This window comes from Sinohyriopsis cumingii, chromosome 7, assembly GCF_028554795.1.
Source record: "Sinohyriopsis cumingii isolate HCF-2022 chromosome 7, ASM2855479v2, whole genome shotgun sequence".
Taxonomy (NCBI): domain Eukaryota; kingdom Metazoa; phylum Mollusca; class Bivalvia; order Unionida; family Unionidae; genus Sinohyriopsis; species Sinohyriopsis cumingii.
Window position 1 is genome coordinate 100,048,483 of NC_142967.1, and position 27,002 is coordinate 100,075,484.

The window sequence follows — 27,002 nt, forward strand, 5'->3', positions numbered from 1 at the left end:
TTTACAGGGGAGAACCCTCTTCACAACCAAATAAAACATGTATAGCATAGGCCTTACATCCCTGGATTTAATACACAAACTGCTATTTTGGTCTGCACTGTTATATAGCAAAGTCACCTAATCATATTCATGATTACTAAATTAATATGGATTGATCTTGCATGCTATCAAACTCACCCAAGATCTTGATAACTTAAATGTAAGCCTGTATTTCAAATGATCCAAATCAGATCATATATATGGTTTCCTAAGTGGTCACATGCCCAGACAATCATATGCAAGATCACCTAATTAATATGATCTTGCTCATTACAGAACTTAAATCTAAGATATAAATAATATCTGAAGGACATACTCCAAATCTGATCATAACCAGATCAGAAATGTGGCCTGCATAGCGGTAACAATGCCCAGCCAGTCTGATGCATAATGACCCATTGTGATTTACCAGATTGAATGCAAAATACTTAGCACTTATATCTTTAAAGGTCCCAGATTATTCCTGACTCACAATCTATATCTCACTTTTCAATTATCAAATACATATCACACTTCTGTAAACAGAAGAACTTTGCATAATTTTTTAAAGTTGGAGAAAACAACAGAATTTATCCCCAATAACAGCCAACTGGCCACTGGTAGTATAATATCCCAAAAATTAAAAACGAGGTCAAATGTAGAGAAGTTTACTTTTACATTTCCTGTTCTAAAATTTCTAGGTTTAATATTTAAAGACAACCCTAAGCAACTCTAGAATGTAGCAGTAGTTTTAGAAAAAGCAAAGAAAAATAGACTTTTAAATTTGAATTTCATAATCTTGATGACTGTTTTCTATGTTTCTTACAACCAATTATATCCATGTTTATAAGTCAGTATATTAATAAATAACAAATAGCTCAGAATTTTAAAGGAAAAGTGCCAGTAACATGTGGCAAAGTAATCTATTTTTTATACATCATTTTGCTCAACTGAGTTTAAAACAAACAAAACAAAACATTTCCACACTTTATATTAAAACTTTACCACTCTATAATGCTCTTTTAAAGTGTAGATGACTTATCTAATCAATCTTCAACTCATGCTTGCATTAGGCTATTTATACCATGTCATGTGAACTATTTCATGCCCTTTTGACCTCTTGTTGAGAATTCATTTATAGATTTTCCTATTCTTATTAATAACAGTGGCCTTTTTAAATTGTAAAACAGCATCATTTGTACACATCTGAATGGCCTTCATGTTGGGATGCCATCTGCCAAATTTGACTGAAAGGAAAATGAATTCTTATTTTCATATGAGCTTTGAATGAATATACTAAGCAAATGTAAATATATATAATAAAAAAATTTCAAATCCCAGAATAGTAGTTTTCGTAGTATGCACTATGAAAGTTGCCATGAATGCTGCTGTGACTCCTACATTAGTATGACATCACTACATCACATCAGGTATGTCACTACTACATTAGCATGACATCACTACATCACATCAGGTATGTCACTACTACATTAGCATGACATCACTATATCACAGGGGTTGGCAACCTATTTTACATAAAGCGCCACTTTTTTCTGGATTAATTACAAAATGAACAAGTGAGTGTCACCAGTAAGAGAGAAACACTGTTAAAATTGAGATTTTTAGGCTGCCCTTCGCATGCCACACAAAACCTCTTGATGTGCCGCCTTGTGGCACTCGTGATGTAGGTGGCTGACCCCTGCTATATCACATCAGGTATGTCACTGCTACATTAGCATGACACTACTATATCACATCAGATATGTCACTGCTACATTAGCATGACACTACTATATCACATCAGATATGTCACTGCTACGTTAGCTTGATGTGACTACTGGTAAATCACATCAGGTATATCACTGCTACATTAGTGTAACAATTTGATTTTGGCATAAAGTTTGATTTGGAACTGATACAAAATAAATAAGAACAAAGATTTTACAGAATAATATGGAGATACATGTAAAGCCAGTTTATAAGGCTGTCAGAACTGTGCAAACTTGTAACTTTGAGATCCTGCTGTTACACTAAAATAAGACAAGCATTGACTCATTACATAAATACCAAATGCTATCTAGATACTCCAACGTACTGCTCAGACATGAACTTTTTCATAAGAAAATAACTATATCCAAATTAAATTTTAACTTTCTACCAACTATCAAAACAGAGTCACTTTCAACTGACTGTCATCCTGTAACATAACTGAACTGAAAATACAAATTATGCCAACAGACCAAATATAATGATAGACAAAATTACTATACTACTTTTAAGGAATAAAGCATAGAAATAAGGCAACATCCTATGCATTGGCATAATGGTCACTTGCAGAAAAGACTTTTTCGTTTTTGCTGGTCTTAATGGCAAATGTAACATATTACTGGCTATTTCATGTCTATTAAACTGGAGCTAAGTGACTTTCCCAAGAACATAGTGAGGCAGCCAAACTTACAACCCTTGGTTTACAAGTTTCATGCTCTACAACTTAGCTCTCCTGAAAGAAAAATAAAAAAATGTTTCCCTACTGAAGTGCTAATAAGTAAACTTTGATAATTAAAGATATTCCTATGCATTTTACATTTAAGAGTATTTCCCAAGGAGTTCAATTTCCCTTAAACTTGTGGCTTTTTAGAAGATTTTGAAAATAAAGTATTTTGATGATGGCATGATGCATGATAGATACAGGACTATAACATAAATGATCATGCCCTATGACTAACTGAGCTTATCTACAAGAAGCAAATCTACAAGGAACTAAATGCTGTTGGGACTGAACCTACAGAATCTGTATCATAATCACATAATACTATAAGGATAAGTGCAGCTTCATGCTGGTCACACGAGGCTTACATATATGAATCACTTGAAACTGCATGTATTTGAAAATTGTGTATGATAGTTATTTTGAAATCTTCAATTGACAGTTAAGTAACAGTTCAAGAAGTTCTACAAAAATATCTTCTACTATAACTATCTGAAATAAAGCTATTGCCATTTAATAAATTTATGTACAAGATTATTAACTATTAAATGATAATCATGAATCTGCCAAATGCACATTTCATTTTCTCTGCTTTACAGCAAATTTAATTAACAGCAACAATTTGCACAAAGTTTTATTTATGGCGCTTTGCAATCAATTTCCTCATTTAAAAGGAAAAGCTATACTTTGTTTACTAGGCTATACATTTATTAGGTTGTACATACACAGAGCATGCTCAGTGTATTTCAAAGTAAAGGGATATAATGAATCATGCAAGGTATATTGCATTTTCTGCCATTAAAAATTATGCTTCTTTCTGAAGTGGAATAATATCTTTTGAAGCTTGGTAAGTCATATTACCAGTAGACCAGACTGACTTATAGGTAGTGGTGTCTATTTTCATTTTTTGGGGGCCCCAAGTGGCATAGTGATCTAAAGTGCTCACCTTCCATCACACTTCTGTCCAGGTTTGGTTGGAGTCTCAGGCTATGCCTATTTGGATATGTGAGAAAGTTTGCCAGTGGCTTCTCGTGGGCTGGTGGTTCTTGCTACTATGTATAGCCTATGTTGTGCTGAGAAATGGTGTTAAATCGAAAACAACAACAACAACAATTTTGGTGCTCTAGATCACAAGTCATGTTCTCATACATTGCACATAAAAGCTTACTTTGTACATTAACAAAATAAATGCACTAAATTTTCATTCAAGGCATAATGTACTATTATATGCTGATATGAAGTCTTATTATTCCAAAAGATTTAAGATTTCATGTGCATGCTTGTCTTACTTTTAATTTTGGATAGTACTACTTTGCTAAGGGATACTGATGGAATCACCATCACCTTAGTGAAAAGTAAATGATGTGACAATTTTGTAATCTGCGTTGTCCATAATAATCCTAATAATTAAGACTTCTGCAATGCTCACTATGTTACTTGATCCATAAATCAAATACAAATAAAAACAAACTTATTTATGAAATTGAGTGCTTACCGGAGCTAATAGAAGGAATTGCTATGGAGGTCACCTTCATTTGGTTTGCTTCAACTAAACAATTGACAATGGTCTTCTTCAAGTCTTCACCACATCTGTCCTTATCCTGTTTATACTCGTGCCATTGTGGTCCCACAGCATGTATGACACACTTGTAGGGAAGTCTGCCAGTTGATGTCACACAACACTGAGTAACTGCAACTGGACCATGTTTTCTGACATATTCTTTTCCTTCCTGATCAAGCTGACTGCCTGCAGCTTTGGCAATTACAAGTGAAACTCCACCATGATATACAAGATTTTCATTGCTTGAATTAACAATACAGTCAACAGGAAGTCTGACAATATCCCCTTGGTAGACCTTAACTGTAATTCCTTCTCTTGTGTAGTATGTCTTGGATGTTATGACTACACTGTGTATAGATACCTGTGGATTTGATTGCAAAGGCACAATGCTTGCTTCCTTTATGTCAACCTGAGGTAAACTTAAAAGAGATTCATCAACAGCTGGTGCATTTCCGCCTGTTCTTCCTTCTTTAATTACCCTACCAAGCGCAATGATTGCTTTGTGCTTTGCTTTTAAAATGCTATCTGCATTTTCCCCTTTCATTATAATTCTATCACTAGTTTGTTTTATGAATATTGCTGGAAATTCATTTTTGACCAAACTTGTAACTTCTTCGGCTATCTTTTCTTCATCAGAAGACAGGATAATTTCCACATGACACCACTTGTTTATCATCTGAACTGCTACTTGGACTTCTTCCTTCATGTGCAGTGGTCCAAGCAAAAACAGTTTGTCTTGTTCCATATACAACATCCTTATCCAATCACTATGTCTGTATGCAAACTGAAGCACTTCTATTATATCTTTCTGCCCTCCATCAATCAAATGTTTTTCAGAATTATCTTCAAGAGTTTCTTGTACCTTTTGTGCCTGGTTATAATGTTGAAAAAGACATGCCTGAACAGCTTCTGTATTCCTGGGATCAAACAATACAATGACTTTGTCATTGGAAGTATCAACATTTGCTATTAGTTTCAAGTTTGATATAAGAGCTTTCTTTCCTTTATCTCCATAAGCCAGCAAGATGCAGTCTAGTACAGCTTTGGTAACCTCTATCCTCAGTTCTGATGAGTCCTAAAATACATTATTCAATAGGCAAGTGTCATGCTTTTAAAGGAATTAACACATTTTGAAGTACTGTTATATATAACATTTGAAATGGATGATATCAAATGGTATGAAAATAACCAACTAATATTGGCATACAGTGCAATTTAGATCTTTAAGTACTCAAGTGCTTATGAACTACCTCCTGCTCTAAAATTAATAACTGGAGAAAGCCCAGTCGTATATGTGACATAAAAGTGATGACAAAATGCAAACCAAAGATACCTCAAACAGAAAGAATATATAAAATGTGCAGACATGTGAAAAAAAAAAGTTGGATGGACAATGTTTTCAAAAAAAATAGAAAAAATCCCCAAAAATTGGAAGACCCATAAATCTCGCATAAAAAAATGTTACTGAAATTTCAGGTTAATGGCAGTAATTTAATATATGAAAAGCCGTAAAATAATAAATATATAAACATGATATAAAAACAAATATTTCAGGAATATTAATGTAGTAGTATTATTTTAAGGTGGTATTGATTCTGAAGTTTCATTCAACAATGCAATTACTTGTGTGCATCAAAAATGCAGTACATTACCCACCTTGCATCAAGCACAAACAGCAAATTCATTCCCAACATTGTATTTAAAATGTTATTTGTTTATGTTGAGATGCACAATCAAAACCAGGTCTGATAGTGTAAAACCCCACTTAAGTTTTGTTTTTTCTTTTCAGAATTCCTACATTGCGAGTCCACCATAATTACTGAGTTGGGCTAAGCTACTGAGGATTTTTATATCTGAAAATAGTGTTACTGGTGTGTATCATAAACACATGTTCAATGACTTTGCTTAATTTGGCTGAGCCGACATTACAATATTGTGCCTACAAGGCTTTTGATCATTTATATTTCCCAACAGCAACTTTCTTTGTACACAGAAGAGCCTGATCTGTGACTACTATTGCACTAAAGCTTTTTGAAATCTTGGTTTACTTAAAAACTTTTTAATTTTTTTTTATTATCTTTATGTGATCAGCAAATTCATTGCCAAATATACATTTATATATTAAATATCAGTTCACTTTCAGATTATTTTGTTTATTTGCATTTTATATTTTGTGTATTTTTTCAGCTTTAAATGATTCAATTCAGCCAAGAAGATGTATTATTTTGATGCTTTGTATGACTTGTCCCGAAATTCATATATCTTATATTCAAACACTAAATAAATTTCAGTTATTAATACTAATCCCACAAGGTAGAACTCTCCTCAACACAAACCTTTGATTCTCAATACACGTGATTGTTGGTTACTTCCCTTGGTATAACATATAAACTGTGATTTTCATAGTGGTAGGAAGGTCAGCCAATCAGATCCAAGAGTATCACAGTAATATGTGTGCATCTTACTCATTATTGAACCCATCCAAGATTTTGATAATGCACACATATTTCAAGTAAGATCAAAATCAGAACAGAAATATGGTATCCATAGTGGCAATTAGCTCAGCCAATAAGACACAAGCTCAATTAATTAGAATGCATGGAATTTTCTCATTACTGAATGGCTAATCCAACTGGCTAGAGACCCTAAGGATATAAGCATTGTTATTCCAAGTTTGATCAAACATTTATCTGAAATATGGTTGCCAGACTGATAACAAAGTTAACCAATCAGACGCAAAATTATTTCATTAATATACAAGGAGCTTGCTCATTATCTGGGTCATTTGAAACTTTGAAGTAATAAACCCATATTCCTGGTGTGAATCAAATTGGGCCATAAATGTGAACTAATGTGAGGCAACAAGCAGTTATTGGATGAGTGCAAGACACATGACAGCCAAAGGGGCACACTATTAGCTCATTTGGCTTTACAGTCGGGTGACCTAAAACTGGTGAGATATCTCTCAAAGTATGAATCTCACAAAGCTGTATCTTATCATGCAACACAACCTGATATCATGATACAAATGCTATACATGTGAGCCTCCCACACATGGGTATTTTTCTACCAAGTGTAGGAGTGTCTCCTGTCCTGCATTGATCTATCCAATGTATACCAAATTATTAGTGAAAAATTTAATCTTTACTATTGTTTTCACATTCTAGTTCCAGTGTAGTATATTTACAGTAATACTGCCTGTGATCATGTCACAACTGGCTTAAAGCAGGGCAAGATGATCATTGAATCCTGTCAGTATGGTCAGCTGGTTTCATTATCTGAAGTTTGTCAAGGACCATTATATGATAATTCAGAAAGGATTAAAGATGTTAACTGATTATTGTTGGGTTAATAAATAGCTCAATCAGCATTATATATTCTGCTTCTATGTCCAGATGGATTAGACCCTATACTATGTATGATCAAAATTAATTTGGACAGACAGGATTACATATGTTAATTGAGTGTGGTTGGATTATTCAAGGGCTAAAGTGGTATAAAACTGGCTTGATTTGACTTAACTGTTCAAGTTTTATGCCAATGGAAAAAACAAAACAAAATCCATGCAACCAAATTACCACAAAATCTAATAATAGATGAAAATTATAATTTATGTGGTTGTAATCATGTTCTACTCTTCCTAAAAGCTGATTTTAAAGTCTGTTATGGTGGTAAGAATGACGTAACATGTCATACAGAATCCCAATTTAAAAAAAAAAAATTAACTGCAAGAACAAATATGTCAACATGAAAGTGGACAAAGTTAGAATACTGAAACATTATTGTCTAACTTTACAGCCGAACATAATCTCTTGTGTGCATGGCAAAGTTACTCTCTTGAGATGTTTGCACATATCATGTTTCACTGTGTGTACGTGAAATATCATCCAGATAATGAGGGTGTAATGAACAGATAGCTGACAATACTAAATTCAAAAGAAATATAAAATTGAGATCACACCGACCTTCATTTGGTATCATAGGGTTACTCTCTATGATACATCCACATATTCATTTTCATAAGCGTAGAAGGAAATGTGAACAAGATATTGAGGATGAAATGAAGACAAAAGAAAAGGAAAATGCATGAACACACAAATGAACACACAAATTAACACATTTGCCACAAGTTGGATTTAGTTTGACAAACAAAACTGGGTCTTAAAGTTCCAAGTTTTTTTTTTTTTTAAAGTGGAAAAATTAACCAAATGGCATGAAAATGTAATCAAGTCTTGTACATATAATCCTACTAAATTCCACTTGTCTATTTTCAGGTGGTATTTTGCAATCATGCCAAAAATATTTGCTAATGAGTTATTCATAGAAAACTCCATTAAGTTCACAAATCTATTTTAAAGGAATATATAAAATAAAAAATTGCTTTAACAATAAGGAAATCTAATCAGATCATTTACATAGCAAGTAAATATGCCGGCTACTGTGCATTTCCTCAAGGACTATATCAAGTAGATCTTGCAAAATCATTCTCTGGCGAGTTTGACCTTTGTCCATAACTGAAGGGAGAAGTTTGGCCTACCTTTCTATTATCATGGTTACTGTCATGTTTGTAAGTTAAAAATAGACTGTTTACTGATATCTTATTTACAAACTTAGAATGTTCTGGCAGAGAACTTCTGATTGCCATTTATGTCAAATTATTGTATTTAGGTTTTTACATAAGTTTTTAATGAACAAGATTATTTATTCCTACATTAAGTTCAGTCTGTGTAATTATTTACTGTTGTCTTCATATATCATTTGAAAGGAATCATTTATTTAAAAATTATTTATTGGAATCACAAAGTGCTCATTGACATTTTGGATAAAACACTACCTTGGAATTAAGGTATATTCATTCAAATGCAGTCTGGTTTATATCATTGTGATACATCAAGACTGTTGGTACATTAGCCTCTTCAAGACTATTGGTACATCAGAACATTCAATTCTAGAATTCATTTGAAACACTCAATACATTTGGATTTGTGAAAGAACATTTAGGACCATTTGGGATGTAATTCATAACACTGTAAGAACCACTTAAATTTTTACTTTGGATCTTGCAAAAGTAATTTTATTTGTTGATTTTAATAACGTGTTAGTTTTGCTTTTTTCTGTTACTTAGTTTAAGACAAAAGATTCATAATACCATAAAAAGGTCTACAAAGAGAGAAAGAATGATATAAAACAGTATAATGATTTTTTTCAACACAAAACAACAACTGTGAACTCATATTCAAACAAATATTGTATCTGCTGTGCAACTAACAAGACATCATTGGCCTATACCTGCTGGACAAAGAGGCTGCCAGTAACTGCACCAGTATTTGTTGCACTCTTTTTTTTATCTGTTGAAAAAGAAAAGAAAAGTGTGCTCAGGTTGTTTGTGTCAAATATAAGAAATAATTCCAGAGATTAGTACCATCTAATATCACCTTCTCTAATATTTATCAGAAGTGGTTACAAAATAAATAATCCTAATGTGTGGGTGTCTTTGGCACTAGCCCAATTTTAATAGGGTACAATTCTCAGACAATCCACCTAAAGAACAATAAATCAGAAATACAGTTCATGTAAAGGTTAATTTTTGTTAATAAAATGAATATGACTAATCACATTTGGCCAATGTTATTAGCCATATTTGTGCTGTTCAAGAAAATGTATGACTTTGGCATTCCTTGTCTACCATTTTGCATCTAGAACTTAAATGACCATCAACAGGTTAGGAAACAATTCACTTATCACTGTGTCTGGACATACGTCTGTAAGGAGAAAGGTATCAGAGAAAATATATAGAATGACTAAAGCAATTAAGTCACTAATCTGTAAAACAGTGTCAATAAAGGCTGCAAACTATGCAAGATACTCCTGAAAGTTAGACTTCCAGTTTTATTGCTGACTGTAAACATAGTATGCTGTATAGAAGTGATTGTTCAGGCATATTTAACTTGTAATGTATTCCATGGAGAGCAAGCTAAATACCCTTACCCCTCTTACACATATTTACAAACAAATTGTGTAATATGATTGGTAAATTTCTAGCTAATGATTCAAGATGAGAAACATTTAGAGGCAGACTGATCTGCAGGCAGATGGAGAGAAGAATGTTGTCATTAATAGTCCACTTAAACTGAAGCATGTTTGAAATGATGTCATACATGTATATTTATATGGATGCTGCCAGAATTTTATCTAGGGGAGAACTTCCATGTGCCACCAAAATAAGAGTGGAGTAGAAAAAAAGGAGGTAGAGGTACCATAATTCAATATTTACCTTAAACACTTCAATATCCTTCTTTCTTTCTTAATGCTCCACTCTGTCAGAGCACTGGTGAAATCAAAATCATTAAATGATGTCAGCTTACTTATATAAGCATTAATCTGTTGAACTGTTCCTATCTGTGATCTGTGTATAAATATTGCTCCATGCTGAGAACCCCCTTTCACAGTCTGCTGTCTGAAGGGGCATATGCATAGCTAGCTGTTCTTTATGGTTGTTGTGTACATTTATCCAGAGCTGATAAGTACTGTCTTTAGGATAATTCTGGTCCAAACGAGGATTTTTCAAATACAGTCCTTTGCTGACTACTATGTCACATTTCTTATCTGTTCCATGATGCACTATTAGACTTTCAAGTCCATCAATGCCTAGTTTTTAAAATTTCTTTCCAGATTCTTATTTATTCAGTTTGGTTTAACTGTTTGAGAAAAGAAATGAAAATGAAGTCTACCCTTTAACTCCCTTGATTTTAATTAGGCAGCATTCCATCTGTTTTTGACCATTCAACATAATTTTCAGGTTAAAAGTAACTTACTGGTAATTCAAATAACACTTTCCCAGCTCCAATAATCTAGCATACTTCAAAACAGTAAAAATCGTTATCATCATCGCCATCATCAGCCAGTATTTGCTGAACAAAATGATCATCTCAAGATGAATGATATTGGGAATCAGCCATTTTGGGTTTTCAAAACAGCCCATATTTTAAACAAGCATGTGTACATCTTCTATGATGTAATGTTCAAGCTATGAGAGTATGCTTGTTCAAATGAACAGTCCCTGATTGCAGATCAACCAATTATGATGCATAAATAAATAAATAAACAAAGAAATGAAAAAATAAAATAATATAATTAAGGAATTCAAGATAGATTTCTTCCTTTTAACTGTGGAGTGTTCAAAAATCTCTGATATTCTTTGGCAATAGCTAGATTTTCAAATCAGATATTGTGGTGGACATATTGGATGTCATTTCGAACCAATAGTACTTTCAAAACCAATAAGATATCATGCAAAGTTTTCTAGCAGAAACCCCAATGTTGATAAGTCACTTTCTATTTTGAAGGAGTTATGATAACAAAGATTTTCTATATGGCTGCCATGGTGTCCATATTTAAGATATCAGATCAGAACTATTTCAATTTAGGACTATTGTGGTGGCCATAATGGATGTCAAATGGGCACCATTTTTATTTATGACCAACTATCATAAATCTTTTAGTGAAAACCCCATTCAGATATGACAATTCTCTCCAGAGTAGTGATAACTAGACTTGCAAGATGGCCACTGTGGCAGCAATATTATATGTGGAAGTGGCAGCATTTTCATTTGGGACCATCAAGACATCATAAGAAGTATTCTGGTGAAGTGCTAGCAATAACAAGGTTTCAAATCAACAATATGTCATTTAGGAACAACTAGGCATCATCCATGGACAAAGTCTTTCAGTCAAAATACCATGTTGATATGAACATCCATTCCGAAGACATAGCAATAACAAGATTTTCATACTGGGCATCAGATCAGTTCATTTCAGGAGAATTAGTAATAACAAGATTTTCAAGATGGCTGCTGTGGTGCCCATATCGGATTTCTGATGGGCACCGATTTCATTTAGGGCCATCTAGAGGTCTTTTCCTGTGAAATCCATGTTGATATGACCATCCATTCAAGAGGAGTAGTAATAACAAAATTTTCAAAATGGCCACTGTGGCAGTCCTGTTATACATTGGATCAAAACAATTTTCATCTAGAACCAACTAGGCATCATAAAAAGTCTTTAGTGAAAACTTCTTGCTGCTATGACCAGCCATTCATTCAAAACAAGTAGCAATAATGTTTTCAAGATGGCCACTGTGGTGGCCATATTGGATGTTTGAGAGCCTTCATTTCATTTTTAAATAGAAGGGAAAAATTAGGAAAAATATTTTAAAAAATTCCTAAATCATTGAATTAAATTTTTCTTTGGTGTGATCTTGACTGTCGCAGGGGGTGTGACTATAAAATGCTGATCATATTCTATACGTGATATATACATATATTTATTGCATTATCTTCAGCAAAGGTGGCTGTTGGAAGCCTAATTTGGAAATAAAGCCTGAAGGGAAAAAAAATCCAGATGACAAAATTGCCCAGATTACTACAATGATTTGTTCTGACACCAGAAACTTTCTATGATACTATTATAAAGTACCGGGTAATCTCCTTTATAGTGTAACTATATCTTTGTTTTGGCATTTAACATCAAATCAAAACATGAAGAATTCTAGTGTGCACACAAAGAATAGTCCTTGCCCAAAGGCTGACCACAGCGACCAACAAAGCCTGGTTTAGGCAGGATTACATCCAGCACTCTTCTGTTTGTGAGGCTGCATGGCAACCACTAAGCCAGTGTAGCTCATGAGAGTGATAGCAGTGGGAACCTAGGAGGTCAAATTAGCTTAATTACAACATCCACAAAAACAGCACAAAGAAGAACAAGAGGACCAAGTGGGCTTGAGATTGTTTACCTAGCTGAAATGCTTAATAATTCAGGCTTAGAATTTAAACTAAATTTCTTTATAACCAGAAGGACTAGTACATTGGGAAATCTACTAGTCCTGCTGAGTGTTCACTGCTCCATCTTTATAAGCTTACTGTAAGAACTGGAACTTTACTAGAAATGAGACTACTGAAATTAAGACCAGTACGGATCAATGCCATCTCACCTCTGTCTGTGTAGGTTTGAGTCTTGGGCTTAGCTAATGTGGGTATGTGAGAAAGCTTGCTGGTAGCTTCTCATGGGTCGGTGGTTCTTTCCAGGGTTTTAATATGTTCTTCCTCCACCATTAATACTGGCCACCATGTATAGAGTATATTGTGCTGACAAATGGCATTAAACCCTATAACAATAACAACTGACATTAAGAAAACTACTAGTCTAACTGAAAATTTATTAGCCTCAGGTTAGTGGACTACTAATTCTGAGTCCTGAAGCTGAATGCAAGAGCAATTGACCAAATGTAAGAACACTTCCTGCTAAAATGTCTATAAATTCGGTTAAATTTAAAAAAGTTCTTAAATACAAGAGTACAATGGAAAATGCATTATATGCCTGCCTCATGTTTGATAGTCTTAAATGTACATAGCTTTATTTTTGTGTGCAAAAAACATTTTTTTCTTTCTGGCAGAGTGATTTTGACCTTTGATTTTTTGACATCTAAATTATTAGATTTCTCTGTTCAACTAAGTGCAAGCCATCTACAAAGGATGCAGCTGTCAGTTATGATGACTAATGTTACTGTGCAGAAGTCACTGACATTGACTTCTGACCTCTATATCAATAACCTTCTTCTACATACTAATTTCAAGTCATTAACAACGTCTGGATGAGGTATATCATGTAAAACAATGCCACTGCACAAAAACCATTTATTTCTTTGTCAGTGACCTTGATGTTTGACCTTTTAAGCCTAAAATCAATGGAGAGCTTCCTTATCCCAGGTGCAAGCTATCAACAATGTTTGGCGACTGCAGATTGTGTTAAACTCATGTTATAGAGCCTTCTTTCAGTCACAGTGACCTTGATCTTTGAGCTTTTGAGTCTGAAGTCAATAGCATTCTTCCTGACCCCAAGAAAAAGCCTTCCACAGAACTTAGTATCTGCAAATGGTGGACAGCAAAAGCGATTGATCAAGAAGTCAAAATGGTAACAGAAGGACAAGCAGACAGACAGATGGATGAAAGGAAAACATCTTAAATCATAATCCTCTGCTTTGCCACTAGTGGATAAAAAGCCATGTCAAATGTGGTCATATAAAGTTGAGCAGTTTTTGAGAAGAAACCATCGATAGGTTTTTCTATTTTTAGCACCAGTGGCCATATCTGATGTTAAATTGGTTTCATGTGGACATCCCTCTATAAAGTTTCATAAAATTCTATGGAGTGATCTTTGCCAAAATAAGTTGTTTTAATGATTTTGCATATTTTAAGTATGGCTGTATTTGATGGTGTATCAGTATCATTTATAAAAATTGGAAAGGTTCATGGAAAATGCTTTATGCCAAATTTGGGTAAAACTGGTCCAGCTGCTTTTCAGAAGTTTATGATATCAAATGCTGATGCATGACACACAGGCACTGTGAACAATGCATGAAAACTGGACAACTATGCACAATACATGCTAGATGCACAACCATAGGTTCAGCTCACCTGGCATTTTTGTCAGGTAAGCTTTAATATTTGAGACTTGAGCTGTCCCAGCAGGATATTTTCTGCGTTTTTTTTTTATTGGTCTCTGTCTATATGAAAAATACATAAAACTTACACAAATTCCCCATTTTCTTTCACAATTCAGTTCCGATACTTTTATTCTGAATCTGTTTAAATTTGTTTCAAACTGATTACCCAATATCTGTCTTAACCCTTTCATCACTAAGTAACTTTGGGGGCATAGAGTCCTCAACACTAAGTAACTTTGGAGTTGTAAAGCAAAATGACTTGTGGATTTTGAAATAACATAACTTTGCCAATTTTAAAGATAGTTGGCTAGATTAGGTGTAAAAATCAAGGTTAAAAATAAAATTTTATGACTAATTGACAAAAATGTGCATATCTATTACAACTGTTAAATACTGTGCAAACAGGTAACACAACAGGTAAAATACAAGTAATTATCTATTTACTTCTTAGAAAACTTAGAAAGTTCCCAAAACTTGTTCAATTGACCCTAGATGTACTCATGAATAATTCCAGTAGCAACACAAGTCTTTCTTTCAGGTATTTGACAGGTAGAAATTAAAATTTCCATAAAATGCCTTGATTTTATCCAAGGTGAGATCTGTCCAGACACCTGTATCACCCGGGCACATTTGATCGTCACATTCAAGTTCATTAGACGGACAATATTTCCAAAAACTTCATCTGAATAGAATATTTGGAAATATTCCAAAGCTTTCCTGAAGCCATCTAACACTCGGGTGGGTCCAACTCTCTCAGAAAACTGAAACAAATCTCTTTGGTTTTCCAACTTCATCCAAAGAAAATTACGTGGTGCGTACACTTCCTCCGGTTCAAAACCTTCTAAGTCCCCTTCATCGTCATCACTGTCACCCACAAATGCATTCCATTGCCTCTTCAGACGCCTTCTCTCATTTTCATCCAACTTTACTAGGTCGAAATTGGTAAAATCCTCTGATAATTCAAAATTTGGCACTTCACTCTCATCTGATCTTTCTTCGAACTCTGCCATTTTGGATACAAATTTCACCATTCGGGAAACTCGTTATAAGTGCCTACTTTGTTCGATATTTCTAGTTGTATGCAAGCTAAACTCACGAGATAATCCAAATATAATATGTACATTACAAGTAGGAAGTTATCAGAGGTACCCCAAAATTTATATAGTCAGGTACTATAACGTTACAGAAGAACACTGCCCCAGACCGGTAAAGCGGTCCATAGTGTTTACGGACTTACTTCCCCTGGACCAGAAAACCGGTCCATAGTGATGAAAGGGTTAAATTACCACATAAATCCCAGCTCAAATAATACCTAGTCAGCACCACTCTTCATCCTAAATTCCTATCATCCCTTTTAAGTTGCCACTACATACCTGATGTTCTTTTGTCATCTGACGTCCTGTTGGTTTCTTGGCTTGGTTCTACTTCTACATCAAGCTTGTCTTGGTTATCACACAACTTCAAGCTCTCTTGAAGGTGTTCTTTAACTGGATCAAAAGTGATGTCTTTCTCAGGGTGTGATTCCTTGGCTGTCATGGACATATCAGTGCCTTTCATCTCTGATATATTGACTGCTTCTTCATCTCTCTTATCCCCTTTTTCAGTTCTACTATCAGCTGGATCTGTACCTCTTTCTTTCCTTATAATTTCTTGTATTGCAGCATCAACACTTTCAAATATGTCATCTGCAGTAGTTACAACCAAAGTACCTTTTTCTGCTGCACAAATGAAAACTTTGCCTTTGTATTTCTCTTTCAATTCTGGTAGTGTTGAGCACCGTTCTAACTGAAGTAATTCATCCTCTTTTGAAAAAACATATGCTTTTTCTTTAACGCAGCCTTTGATTGATTTGTCAAGGCCCCTAACCTCTTCAGAACTTGTCGAAAATATATGCACATTTTTAGTCTGTACATTTGGCATCCAAGTGTAACTTGCAGAGGGCTTCTCGATGCAGTTGTTGACATATTCACACATTGCTGGGTATGTCAGGATTTCAAATTGGCAACCTGGAGAGAAAACCTCCTCATGGACATAAGTACGTGCCGTACCAAGGAGTTCCAGAAGATAATCTGCTGCAGCTTTGGATTCATCTCTTGGACCCTTCAACACAAAGACACCCTTTATTTCGTCAGGTGAAACACTTATGTTGGGAAACTTTTCATTTAGTTCTTGGAGGTATCCATATGTTTTCAGTACCTTTTGCCACATAGAATCTACAGTAACCTCTGCTTCATGATTTTCAAAACATTTCTTAGAATCAGTTATGATTGCTGTTACCATCTTAAGTATGGATGCTTTATGGTCCTCTGTACACACAACATACATAGCATCATGGTCCTGTTCATCAATGAAATCAATCCAGGCACAGTCTAATTCTTTTGCCTGTCTTACTCTCTGTAAGATGTCTTCTTGCATTCTATGATCAACTAAGATGATATCTGAGTATAATGACTGTCGTGCACACTTATAAACATCATCCAGAACAACATTTATAAAGTCTGAAATGTCTGATTCTTGGTCAAATTTCCTATCACATATTTCAAATATAAATAAATCATCATCATCACTAGATACAGCAACTGAACAGCCATGTTTACCAATAATTTCGTTCAACATTTGCTGTCCTGGTTTTGTTTTGGTGTAAAAGATCCAGAATGCAAGAAAATTCAAACTGCTTGGAACTTTCTTCATATCTCTCATGGTCTTCGTTCCTTGAGGTTTCCGGTACTTGACCAGAAGTGTGAGAGTACAATTTCTACCTGCAAATAGATATTTAAATTATTTAATTTTGAGAAACATTGCACTTAGCATGTCAGCTTATCTCATAATAAATAACAAATTTAATTTTAAAGTTTTGCCCTTTGGAAGCAATGAAAATATCTACCACAGCAATGGAATATAATTATACATGTACATAACTGGCCCAAGCAAATCACAAAATCAAATATAGCAGGATCAGATATTAAAAAAGAGAGAATAATATATAGGAGTGAAAGATCCTCTTATCTGCATTGCTTGCCTTACCCTGATTATCATATAAAAAGGCAGTAGATTGACCACTAAATTATGTGACTGCTTATTCCCTGCCTACCATACTGTGGCCACTAAAAGTTTTACACCAGTGAACTCGGACTGTGACTTTATGTGCTTATGTGATGGATGTAGTATTAATGGGCAGACATGGAAAGTATATGTAACCACATTTCATGGTTCTATTTCAAAGGGTATTATTATAATAGTAAAGACTAGGGGATAGACTTATCAGTGACCTTAACTATGACAATGCAATCTTAACTGTGACACCTGACATCAATGTGAGAAACTTAAAGTGTACCAAATGTTAATCCCTATGCCTGTCAAACAGCTTAATTTGATTTTTAAAGTGGAAACAAAAGCTCAAAATAGTCCTTCCACCAGCAACTTGCCAACTCAGTTTCCGACTTTATCTATGACTTAACCAAGCATGTTTCATGTCAAAATATTCATATTTCATGCTGAAACAGTATGCAATTTAATGAAGAACAGAAACCTTTTCAATATCTGTGTTTATGCTAATTGCTACCAGCAATCAAATTTCTGCCCTGTTTGCCTAGTGGTTAGAGCATCTGCCTTGAGTGCGGGAGGTCGCAGGTTCGAACCCTGGCCAAGTCATACTAATGACTTATAAAAATGGCACTAGCAGCTGCCTCACTTGGTGCTCAGCATTAAGAGGTTAGTGTTAGGACTGGTCGGCCTGGACTGTCAGAATAATGTGACTGGGTGGGACATGATGCTGCATGTCTGCGGCATGATGACCCAGTGCTAGACATCACTATAAACTATCACATTGCAGATATCATAGCGATATGACTGAAAAACTGTTACAACTATGTTAGAAATCCAAAACACACACACACTGTTTTCTTTTATCTGAATTACCTACATGTTTACAATGCATTTAGTTTCATAGTGGAGAGGCAGCATTCTTGATTCCAAAATTCGTGGCTAATTTGAACCAGGCTAGAAATAAGTGTCAATATCAAGAGTAAGTTATGATTACACGATGTTTATGCCAGACTGCAAATTCAATGATAAAGGGCCTTAACATTCATTCTCTTTTGATGATAATTGATATTAATAAAGCCTTAGCACAATCAGTGTTTATGGTAGTTCAACAGTGACAGTAATTATTATGACGACCAATTTAACTTCCTTATGTGTCTCCATAGCTGCATTTTCCCAGATCAGTACAACTGCTTAAGTTGACTGCACATGTCATGTATTAAACTTGTCATATATGTGCTATATTATACATATAAGACACTTATTCTGATTTATAAATCTTAAATGCTTGATTTACAGGTGATCTATAAGCGTAATTGCCCATCCTAGAATGGAATAAATAAAAAAGTATATATATATATATATATATATATATATATATATATATATATATATATATATATATATATATATATATAAAGTTGGGATGGGGAAGTTTAAAAAGAAAGTTCGAATGTACAAAAATAAAAAAAAAATGTTTTTAAAAATTGGGATGTGGCCAATTGATTTGAACTCGTGACCTCTTGTTTGGCAGCCAGGACATACAGAAAGACAAACAAATGTAGGTGTTTATACAGGGCTGAGCAAATCCCATAGCCCGACATCCCGGACTAGTCATTTTTGAAGTTGGACAAGTAAAATTTTCCAAGTCGCTAGTCCGGGACAAGTGCTTTTAAAAAAAGTTGGGCTAGTCCTTATTTTCATGCTTTAATCACTATACCTGCCTTTATTTGGCCAATCATGCCCTCTGGGCGTACTGAATACTTGATTCTACCCCTCTTCGTGTATATATTTACATCCTTTTACCGCTTGACTGCATATTGGGCTAAGCGACCAAATTATCGGCAAATCAAAACACGTCAAACAAAAGAAAGCCAGTATGATCAATTAGCAGTGTTGTAAGCGGTTTTGTTGCAATGAGTTTACTCAATCTAGATCATAACGAGCGGCTCACTATGATTTTAATCCAGCGAGTCAGTGTAATTAAATTAATGAAAGGTACTTTATCGACATCAGTGTTGGTTTCCTTTATGAACTGATTAAATGACAGTAATGATTCTTTAATTTATAATTAATTATACAGATGATTAATTTCCATATATATAATATATATAAGATATTTAATGACACAAGTGAAATGTCAGTATATGCAATTATGAGTAATATAAATGAGCAAACCAGATAGTCCACACTTCACCTACAGTTCACTTATATGTGGCACAAACACTTTTTGTAGGTGGTGTAAATCATCTATTCAAGCTGTATATGATTATTCAGACTGATTTAAAACAAGAATGAATAATTGCTCACCAGACCCTTATTTATACATATTTCATTTTACCTAATATTCTAAAAAACTAATTATTTCCATGGAAAATTCCACTAACCCATGAGCTCAAATTTAGTAAATATATTGTAAACCACTTTTAATCATAACAAAAGTCAGGTATGCAATATAACCTCTATCCACATCTCTCAATCACAGACAAAAGTCAAACATACACTATAAGTGAAACATAAATAACACCATGATATTTTAATGTGCTGGCTCTATTTGCAGTAATGTGGTTTCCATAGAAACCAGATAGATAACTTTTTTTCTTCTCTAGACAGCTGTCTCCAGTACAGCTCAGTCTATTTGTTTTAGCATAAAATATGAATTTTGAACATGATATGTTGTGGTATAACTGTTTTTGAGTCAGCTTCCCTAGCAATAGTGCATCTTCAATTTATCCATGTGTAAAACCTACAAATCATACTTATCTCCAATCCAGATGTCCAAGACTATTTTAACTAATAAATTTAAAAAAACAATCATACAATGACCTTCTCTCCAAAACTGCTGTACCACATTCCACCAAATGTGATGGAGTCTGTAGCATCAGTATCTTTCACATTCAATGCCAAATATACCATCTTGTCTAGCAGCTGTTACTCAAAACAGAAGCACACTTAACATGTAAAATACTATCCATTTCCCACAAAAACTGATAATTATCATGACATGGCTATGTTTCAATCCAAGACATCTAGAGAAAGGTCATTCATTTACAGTACACTGAAACTCTCTATTTTTATGTTTTCAATTAATACAAGAAATTATTGATAAATTGAACTTAAAGTGAAAGTTTAAGAATACAATTAAGAAATCAAAGATTCAATCTCTTCCTAACATGTGGACTAGATTTTTAATATTAATTTGGCTATAGTTTAACAAGAAAATTATAAATGAATATTTCAGTATTGATCTGTTTTCTTCTTTTTCTTTTCTATTTGAACATTTGCAAGTTGTTGTCTACCTTTATGTTGCAAATGTTTGTCAGTCTGATCCTCAGATTTACTAAACAAATTTAATTCCTCTGTAATTTTAGCAGCCAAAACATATGTCCTTCCAATTAAACTTTCTCCCTATTAAATAAAATTCACTAAGGCTATTATTTTGAATCTCTGAAGCTTCAATAAATTTTAGCTATACTTGGTTTTTCAGATGGTTTACATTTTGGAATGTCTCTTGAGAACTAAACATGGGGTAAAGTTTCGTCCCAATGTGGGCCTTGAGTCTCTACATGATTCCACGAGTCTTTCTTACTTTTTCTTGATTTTAAAAAAGTTAAATTATACAAAATTTAAAAGGCACAGTATTACTTGCTCCCTTTCTCTCTCTCTCTCTCTCTCTCTCTCTCTCTCTCTCTCTCTCTCTCTCTCTCTCTCTCTCATGTTTAATGTCACCTTGCACACCAGCTTCATCTAATAGCTCACTGTCAACATTCTGTTGAAGATATTGTTGTCCACTTTAGCAAACTCTAATTTCTCTGCCTAGATGCCGTGAAATGCACTTAAACTGCTCTTTGCTACTTATGAGTTTTCTCCCATTATCCAGCAACAAAAGTGGCCATTTTCACCAAATATAACTGCATTTCTTAAAATTTCAAAAAGTATTGGCATGTTTTGAATCATTTAAAATTTAAAACAATAAATCATTCCTGTTATTTTACACCAGGACTTATTATTTAATAGTTTAACTTGTAAAAGTAGTTCCAGGCTGGGTGTGCAATATGGAATGTGTGATATGGAATTACAGACTGAACATCTGTATCAATCGCCATGTAATATTAAACAGATATGCAATAATATGTTAATTCCACAAGTCTTATAAATAAACAATGAAAGTTAAGTCCACATTTTGTAATTCACAGTATCATATAAATGTCAATACCTAATGTCATCTGGTACAAATAAGAAGTTATGAAATATTCCATTGTCATCTGGTCATTGTAAATTGTCATCATCGAGTCATCACAAATATCGCCAAGTCAAACTGTTTCCTTAGCTTCACTGTCATATGTGAGTACTTATGCAGAGACTAAGCTTGGGCTCTGTAAGCAACATTTTAATCGCAGTCTGTGAAATGCATTAAAGGATGAAAGTGAACAAGTTTTAATTGCGCATCAAGATCACAGGGTATTTGAATAAGCACACTATCTTAATTGGCACTGAGCAAATATCAAACTCATGCTTGATTAAAAGGTTGCCACACTGGAAAACCGATAGGGCGCTGCCTTCATAATCTAAGGAATTTAGGTCAAACAAGCACAGGAAGTTGTGGAACTCTACTTGGCACTGCACTTCATATGGGTTCATTGAAGATGTGTGGACTTTCAATGTGCTTCATTGCATGTCTGATGTCATTTCTTGGATTCTTGCAATGTGGTGAATTTATGGTTCAATCATTGTAGACAAATTCCTTATACAACTGCCTGAGGATTCAAGATATGACATTTTCAATGGACAAATTTATGTTATACTTACCTTGCCATCTTTAAAATAATTAAAAAAAGGGACCCTTTTCATGCTGGTGTCAACATTTTAATCCTTCAGAACTCATGGTTGTGTCCCATGTCCTGTCTGGAGCAGTATTTGAGTCTGTGGCAGCAAAGTGCTTTGGCTTTCAGTCATGGTGCAGCCACATCTGCAGCTGGAGCTGGTATGGATGACCATTTAGTTAAGACTTTAGGACAACAGTCTTCGTCATGTTATACGCGCTACATCAGAGTTCTCCCTAACCATCTTTCTGCTCAGGAACATTTGTGTACATATATTTAGTGTCATGTACTTTGGACACCATTCCTTCCAAATGGACTGTCACATTCAAACTGGCATCCTCTCTGGTGCCTCTAATTTGATATATTTTATAATTTAGTAAATGGAATTCTTACTACAAACTACTTGTGCACTTTCTTCTTATGCTTTTTTTTGTGGTGTGGATAATTTGCTATTTGTGGAGCCCATTTCTTCCAAACCAAACAATCTGTGTATGTCAGATATAATATTTCAAATGGATAAATGCCTATTCATTCTGCATCATAGAGTATCTAAGAATGACATTTTCTGTCAAGGTGTGGATATCATAATAATGATATGAATTATGATATCCTTCTATGTCCTTTCCATGTGATGAGGAAATTCCATCGTATTTGGATATTAGCTGGAGCTCGCCTTTGTGATCCACTGTTCCTCATGGACAATGGTCTCGTCTTAGGTAGAACTTCCTTGATTGCTACTATCAAGGCTGTTTTGCTCAGGTTAGGTTGTGATTCACATCGCTATAATGGACAAACCTTCTACATGGGGGTATCTACCAGTGCTGCTAAGGCTGGAATTCCAGACCATCTGATCCAACCTTGGGTTGATGGTCCTCTAATGTACATTGTAGATATATTCAAGTGCACCCCAATAGAGTTAGCTTTGTGTAGAGGCAGATGTCACAAAGTGTGCCTCACTTGTCAGTTCACACTTGTGTGGATCAATCCACTATTCCTCTTCTTTACTTAGTAATACCATCATACAATTTTGGAACACTTCAGAGATGTATAGTTCTGTACATTGTAGTCATTCATTTTCACATCCTATGCTATATTGTCAATTTCAGCTGTATCATCTATTAATGGACATGTGAATTCCGAACTTATTATCTAATACATATATCTAATATTGATACCTTTAGGTACTTCATGATTATCATGTGGTCTGAAACCTAGTTCATGCATTTCACACGTTAATGCATTCCAATCATTATTATCTTTATTTATCCATACATTTCCTTAAATTGGGGGCCTTCATTACAGTCACACTGTTCCATAGTAACAGGGCTCCCTTCACTTCGTTTTGGCCATTGCCTAGTTTCATGCATTCACAACTTTGCTTTAAATCCCCACTTTATGTCAGTACTTAAATGTACTAAACTATTATGTCCATATATTTCATACCCACTTCCTATGGTGCATGTATGGAGTATCAGCTGAAGTTTGTTATCATTGCAATCCTCAGGATCAGACTTATCAAGTTTCCGTTATCAGTGTCCCTATATACCTCGTATCAGCCACTTGGGGCTCCGTGTACAGGTGTCAGACACTCTTCACAGCCCTTCAAACTGCCCCAAGTATCTCTTCCTGAGGTATTCCTATAGAACAATTCAGAGCTCGGCTGGTGCAGTGTGCATGTGCTCTGACAGGATTTGATCCCATTATGCCAAAGATTATTAACATCTACAATAAAGTTAATTTTGAACCTATGTATTGTGTGTTATTTAAACTAAGGAATTAATATCAAAGATGCATAGGAAGTTGTGGAACTCTACTTGGCACTGAACAAGTATTGAATTCTCAGCTTAAATGATATTCAGCCTGAAAACAAAGTGAGAGTTGCTGTCCAAGCCAAGGGCTTAGAGGGCCAAATGCACTGGCAGAAAACTTGTGAAATATCATTATTTTGTGAATTAAACTTATGGGGAAGGAAAATACAAATTAAATCAAAACTTTTATTGCATCAAACACAATTTTAAACAGCAAAACACATATCAATACAAAATACAGGTTGTTTGGGCTTGCACAAAAATGGAAGCAATATACCTAAAATACCTGCAATGTAAACACCCATGGTAAACAACACTAATGGACCCTTCACTTTGTGGCAACTATATTTAATTTAAAAGTAATATTTTTAATAATTAAAATCCAATTAGATACATGTATTGTGTAATGAATACCATCATGAAACGGATAAACACAGCACGTACCATGTATGCATTTCTGAATGGTAAAAGTGGCATGAAATGTAAAAATATTTGAACTGACAGTATTTTGATGTAATACAAACATCTAGAGGTTCCAACATTACCCCTAGATTTATCACATTTTCTAATCTATGTCATGCTTATAAGACAACCCTTACTTTGCATGAATCACATTTGCAGTACCAAAACACTGACTTATAAGCAAATACACATTGCATTATATTTTACACGTGTTTGTTTTATTTTAGCAATTTCAAAATAAAAGATTTATAAAGTACTTTACATTAAGTTGTTTCAATGCACACATATCTATAAGGCATACAGCAACTAATTTCCACTCACTGCCTTAAATCAATATGTAAAATAAGTAAGGATAGCGAGAAACAAGTTCAAATGCTAGTAATTCTTAACATGAATAGAAGAATAATAAAAAAAATTCTTATATATGAAAATTAAAATTTTATACTTATTCAAATGGACCCTCTGAAATGACAAACCATTCAAATGGATCATACAACTGTTGTTGAAAAATTTAAGTCATTCTGAAAGCACATTTCATTGTATCCATACATTTTTAATCCAAAATAACAACAAACCTGTAAAATATAAGAACTATTTACTGAAGCACTGTTATTAATTAAACACCATGTATATATACTAATTGCAGCAATGTATTCACTACTGAAGCTCACATTTCACTGATTTTCTGACAAAACCACTGTGTTAATCAAGTCTGATGGTACTCATAAATGGCTGTCAGGTAAAAATTACTGAGTTGCAGAACTGCACCTGTTGAGCGGTCAAAGATTAAGATAATTAAATCTGACCATTCACTATTTGTCATGTGAGCTGCAATTATCCATCCAGCATGAATTAGCTTGATTAATGAGGGTGCAAGGTTTGTGTATTAGTACACTGACTGTCACCAGTAACATCTTCCTTTCCCTTGATGGCCTCCATGACCTGTTTAGCACACCACTTGTGAAAGTGTGATTTCAATTAATTTTGTACTCTTTATTTATTGCCAAGCCTAGTTGCTGAAGTTGGCATATACATGAGGCAAGCACGAACAAAAGGAGTGATTTCATCATCTTTCAAATGTGTTAGCATCTTCACTTTTTGGTAGTATTGCCTTCCTTTGATGTTGAGTACATAGATAAAAACAAGGTGTTTTGATCTTGACAGTGTTTTAGTTGTGCTCATAGAGGTGGTATTATTATGTTAGTGTTGTTGGCTGCATTGGCTTTCTTTGGTGTTATTAAGCATTTGGACGAAATTGTTAGCAGGTTAAGTCTTTGTGTTAAAAAATGTGGTAGGGTTATTTTAAATAATGTATGGATTGCCATTTGTGTTGGCATAGTTTTATGCTTTTGTACACTTTAGTTTGGATATTTCTAGAGGTTAAACCATGGAATTAAATAGATACTAATCCACAAACCTTGACAAACAAAACCATGAATTTAAGTCTGGTCAGTTTCAGCAGTTTCCTAGAAATTATAAATGATTTAACAGCTTTTGTTTTGATAGACCAAATTGAGAGATTGTTTATGCAGGAGTAATGTTCATATTTTCTTGAACTGTGACATAGATAATTAGGAAACATATTTTATTTAAATTAATGATTAAAAAGAAACAGAAAGAAATATAACAAAAATCAAATAGAAAGAAAGAAAGATAAAATTAGCACCATAGAAAAGGTTATAATAAGATTATTTACAGTTGATAAAAGGTTTATTATTGACCAGCAATAATAAAATAAAACAGTTAAAATCAATATGATGAGATGGTATGGGTAATATATAAAGCTTCCTGATTAACAGGCAATGTAAATGCTCACACCCATTATTTGTTGTTTACCTTCATTTTCTTGCCATTTTGGTACTTGAACAAATTCACTCTCCTCATCAGGGTTACTGGAAACAGTGCCTGAAGTCTCTTCTTTTACTGGATTTTCTGTTTTCTCATCTTCAGTTGCTGCATTACCTGAAATTTACATATTAGCATAATTTGGACATTAACTAAAAGGGCTCTCTTTGTTAGACATTACGTGACAAAGGTATTTCTGGAACCAATGACCTGGTTTTGGTTCTGATGAGCTTAAACAGAGATCAAAATCTGATATATAATTAAAATGAGTGAATTTCAATCACATACACAAACCATATAGAGAGAGCTAAACCTGAAGCTTACATCCTCACTCTAAGGAATTCATTGGCAGACTGATTTAATCTCTACTGATTCATTACCATCACTCGATGGAATGGTGAGCAATGTTAACAGATTGTCCCAGATATGTGGCAGGTTGTAATGGCCCCCATCC

At 34.2% G+C, this 27,002-nt stretch overlaps 1 protein-coding gene across 3 annotated transcripts in view; it reads right to left on the bottom strand.

The window, feature by feature from the left end:
• The window catches only part of LOC149795807 (uncharacterized), a 54,044-nt gene that overhangs the window by 9,641 nt on the left and 17,401 nt on the right, over positions 1-27,002 (bottom strand). For all 3 annotated transcript variants that reach the window (XM_089965709.1, XM_089965711.1, XM_089965708.1), the window contains exons 7-10: positions 26,540-26,665; positions 15,942-17,327; positions 9,357-9,415; positions 4,002-5,142 (exon numbers count right to left, since the gene is read on the bottom strand). In XM_089965709.1, coding sequence (XP_089821835.1) covers positions 4,002-5,142; positions 9,357-9,415; positions 15,942-17,327; positions 26,540-26,665 — 2,712 coding nt within the window. The remainder of the gene's footprint in view (positions 1-4,001; positions 5,143-9,356; positions 9,416-15,941; positions 17,328-26,539; positions 26,666-27,002) is intronic.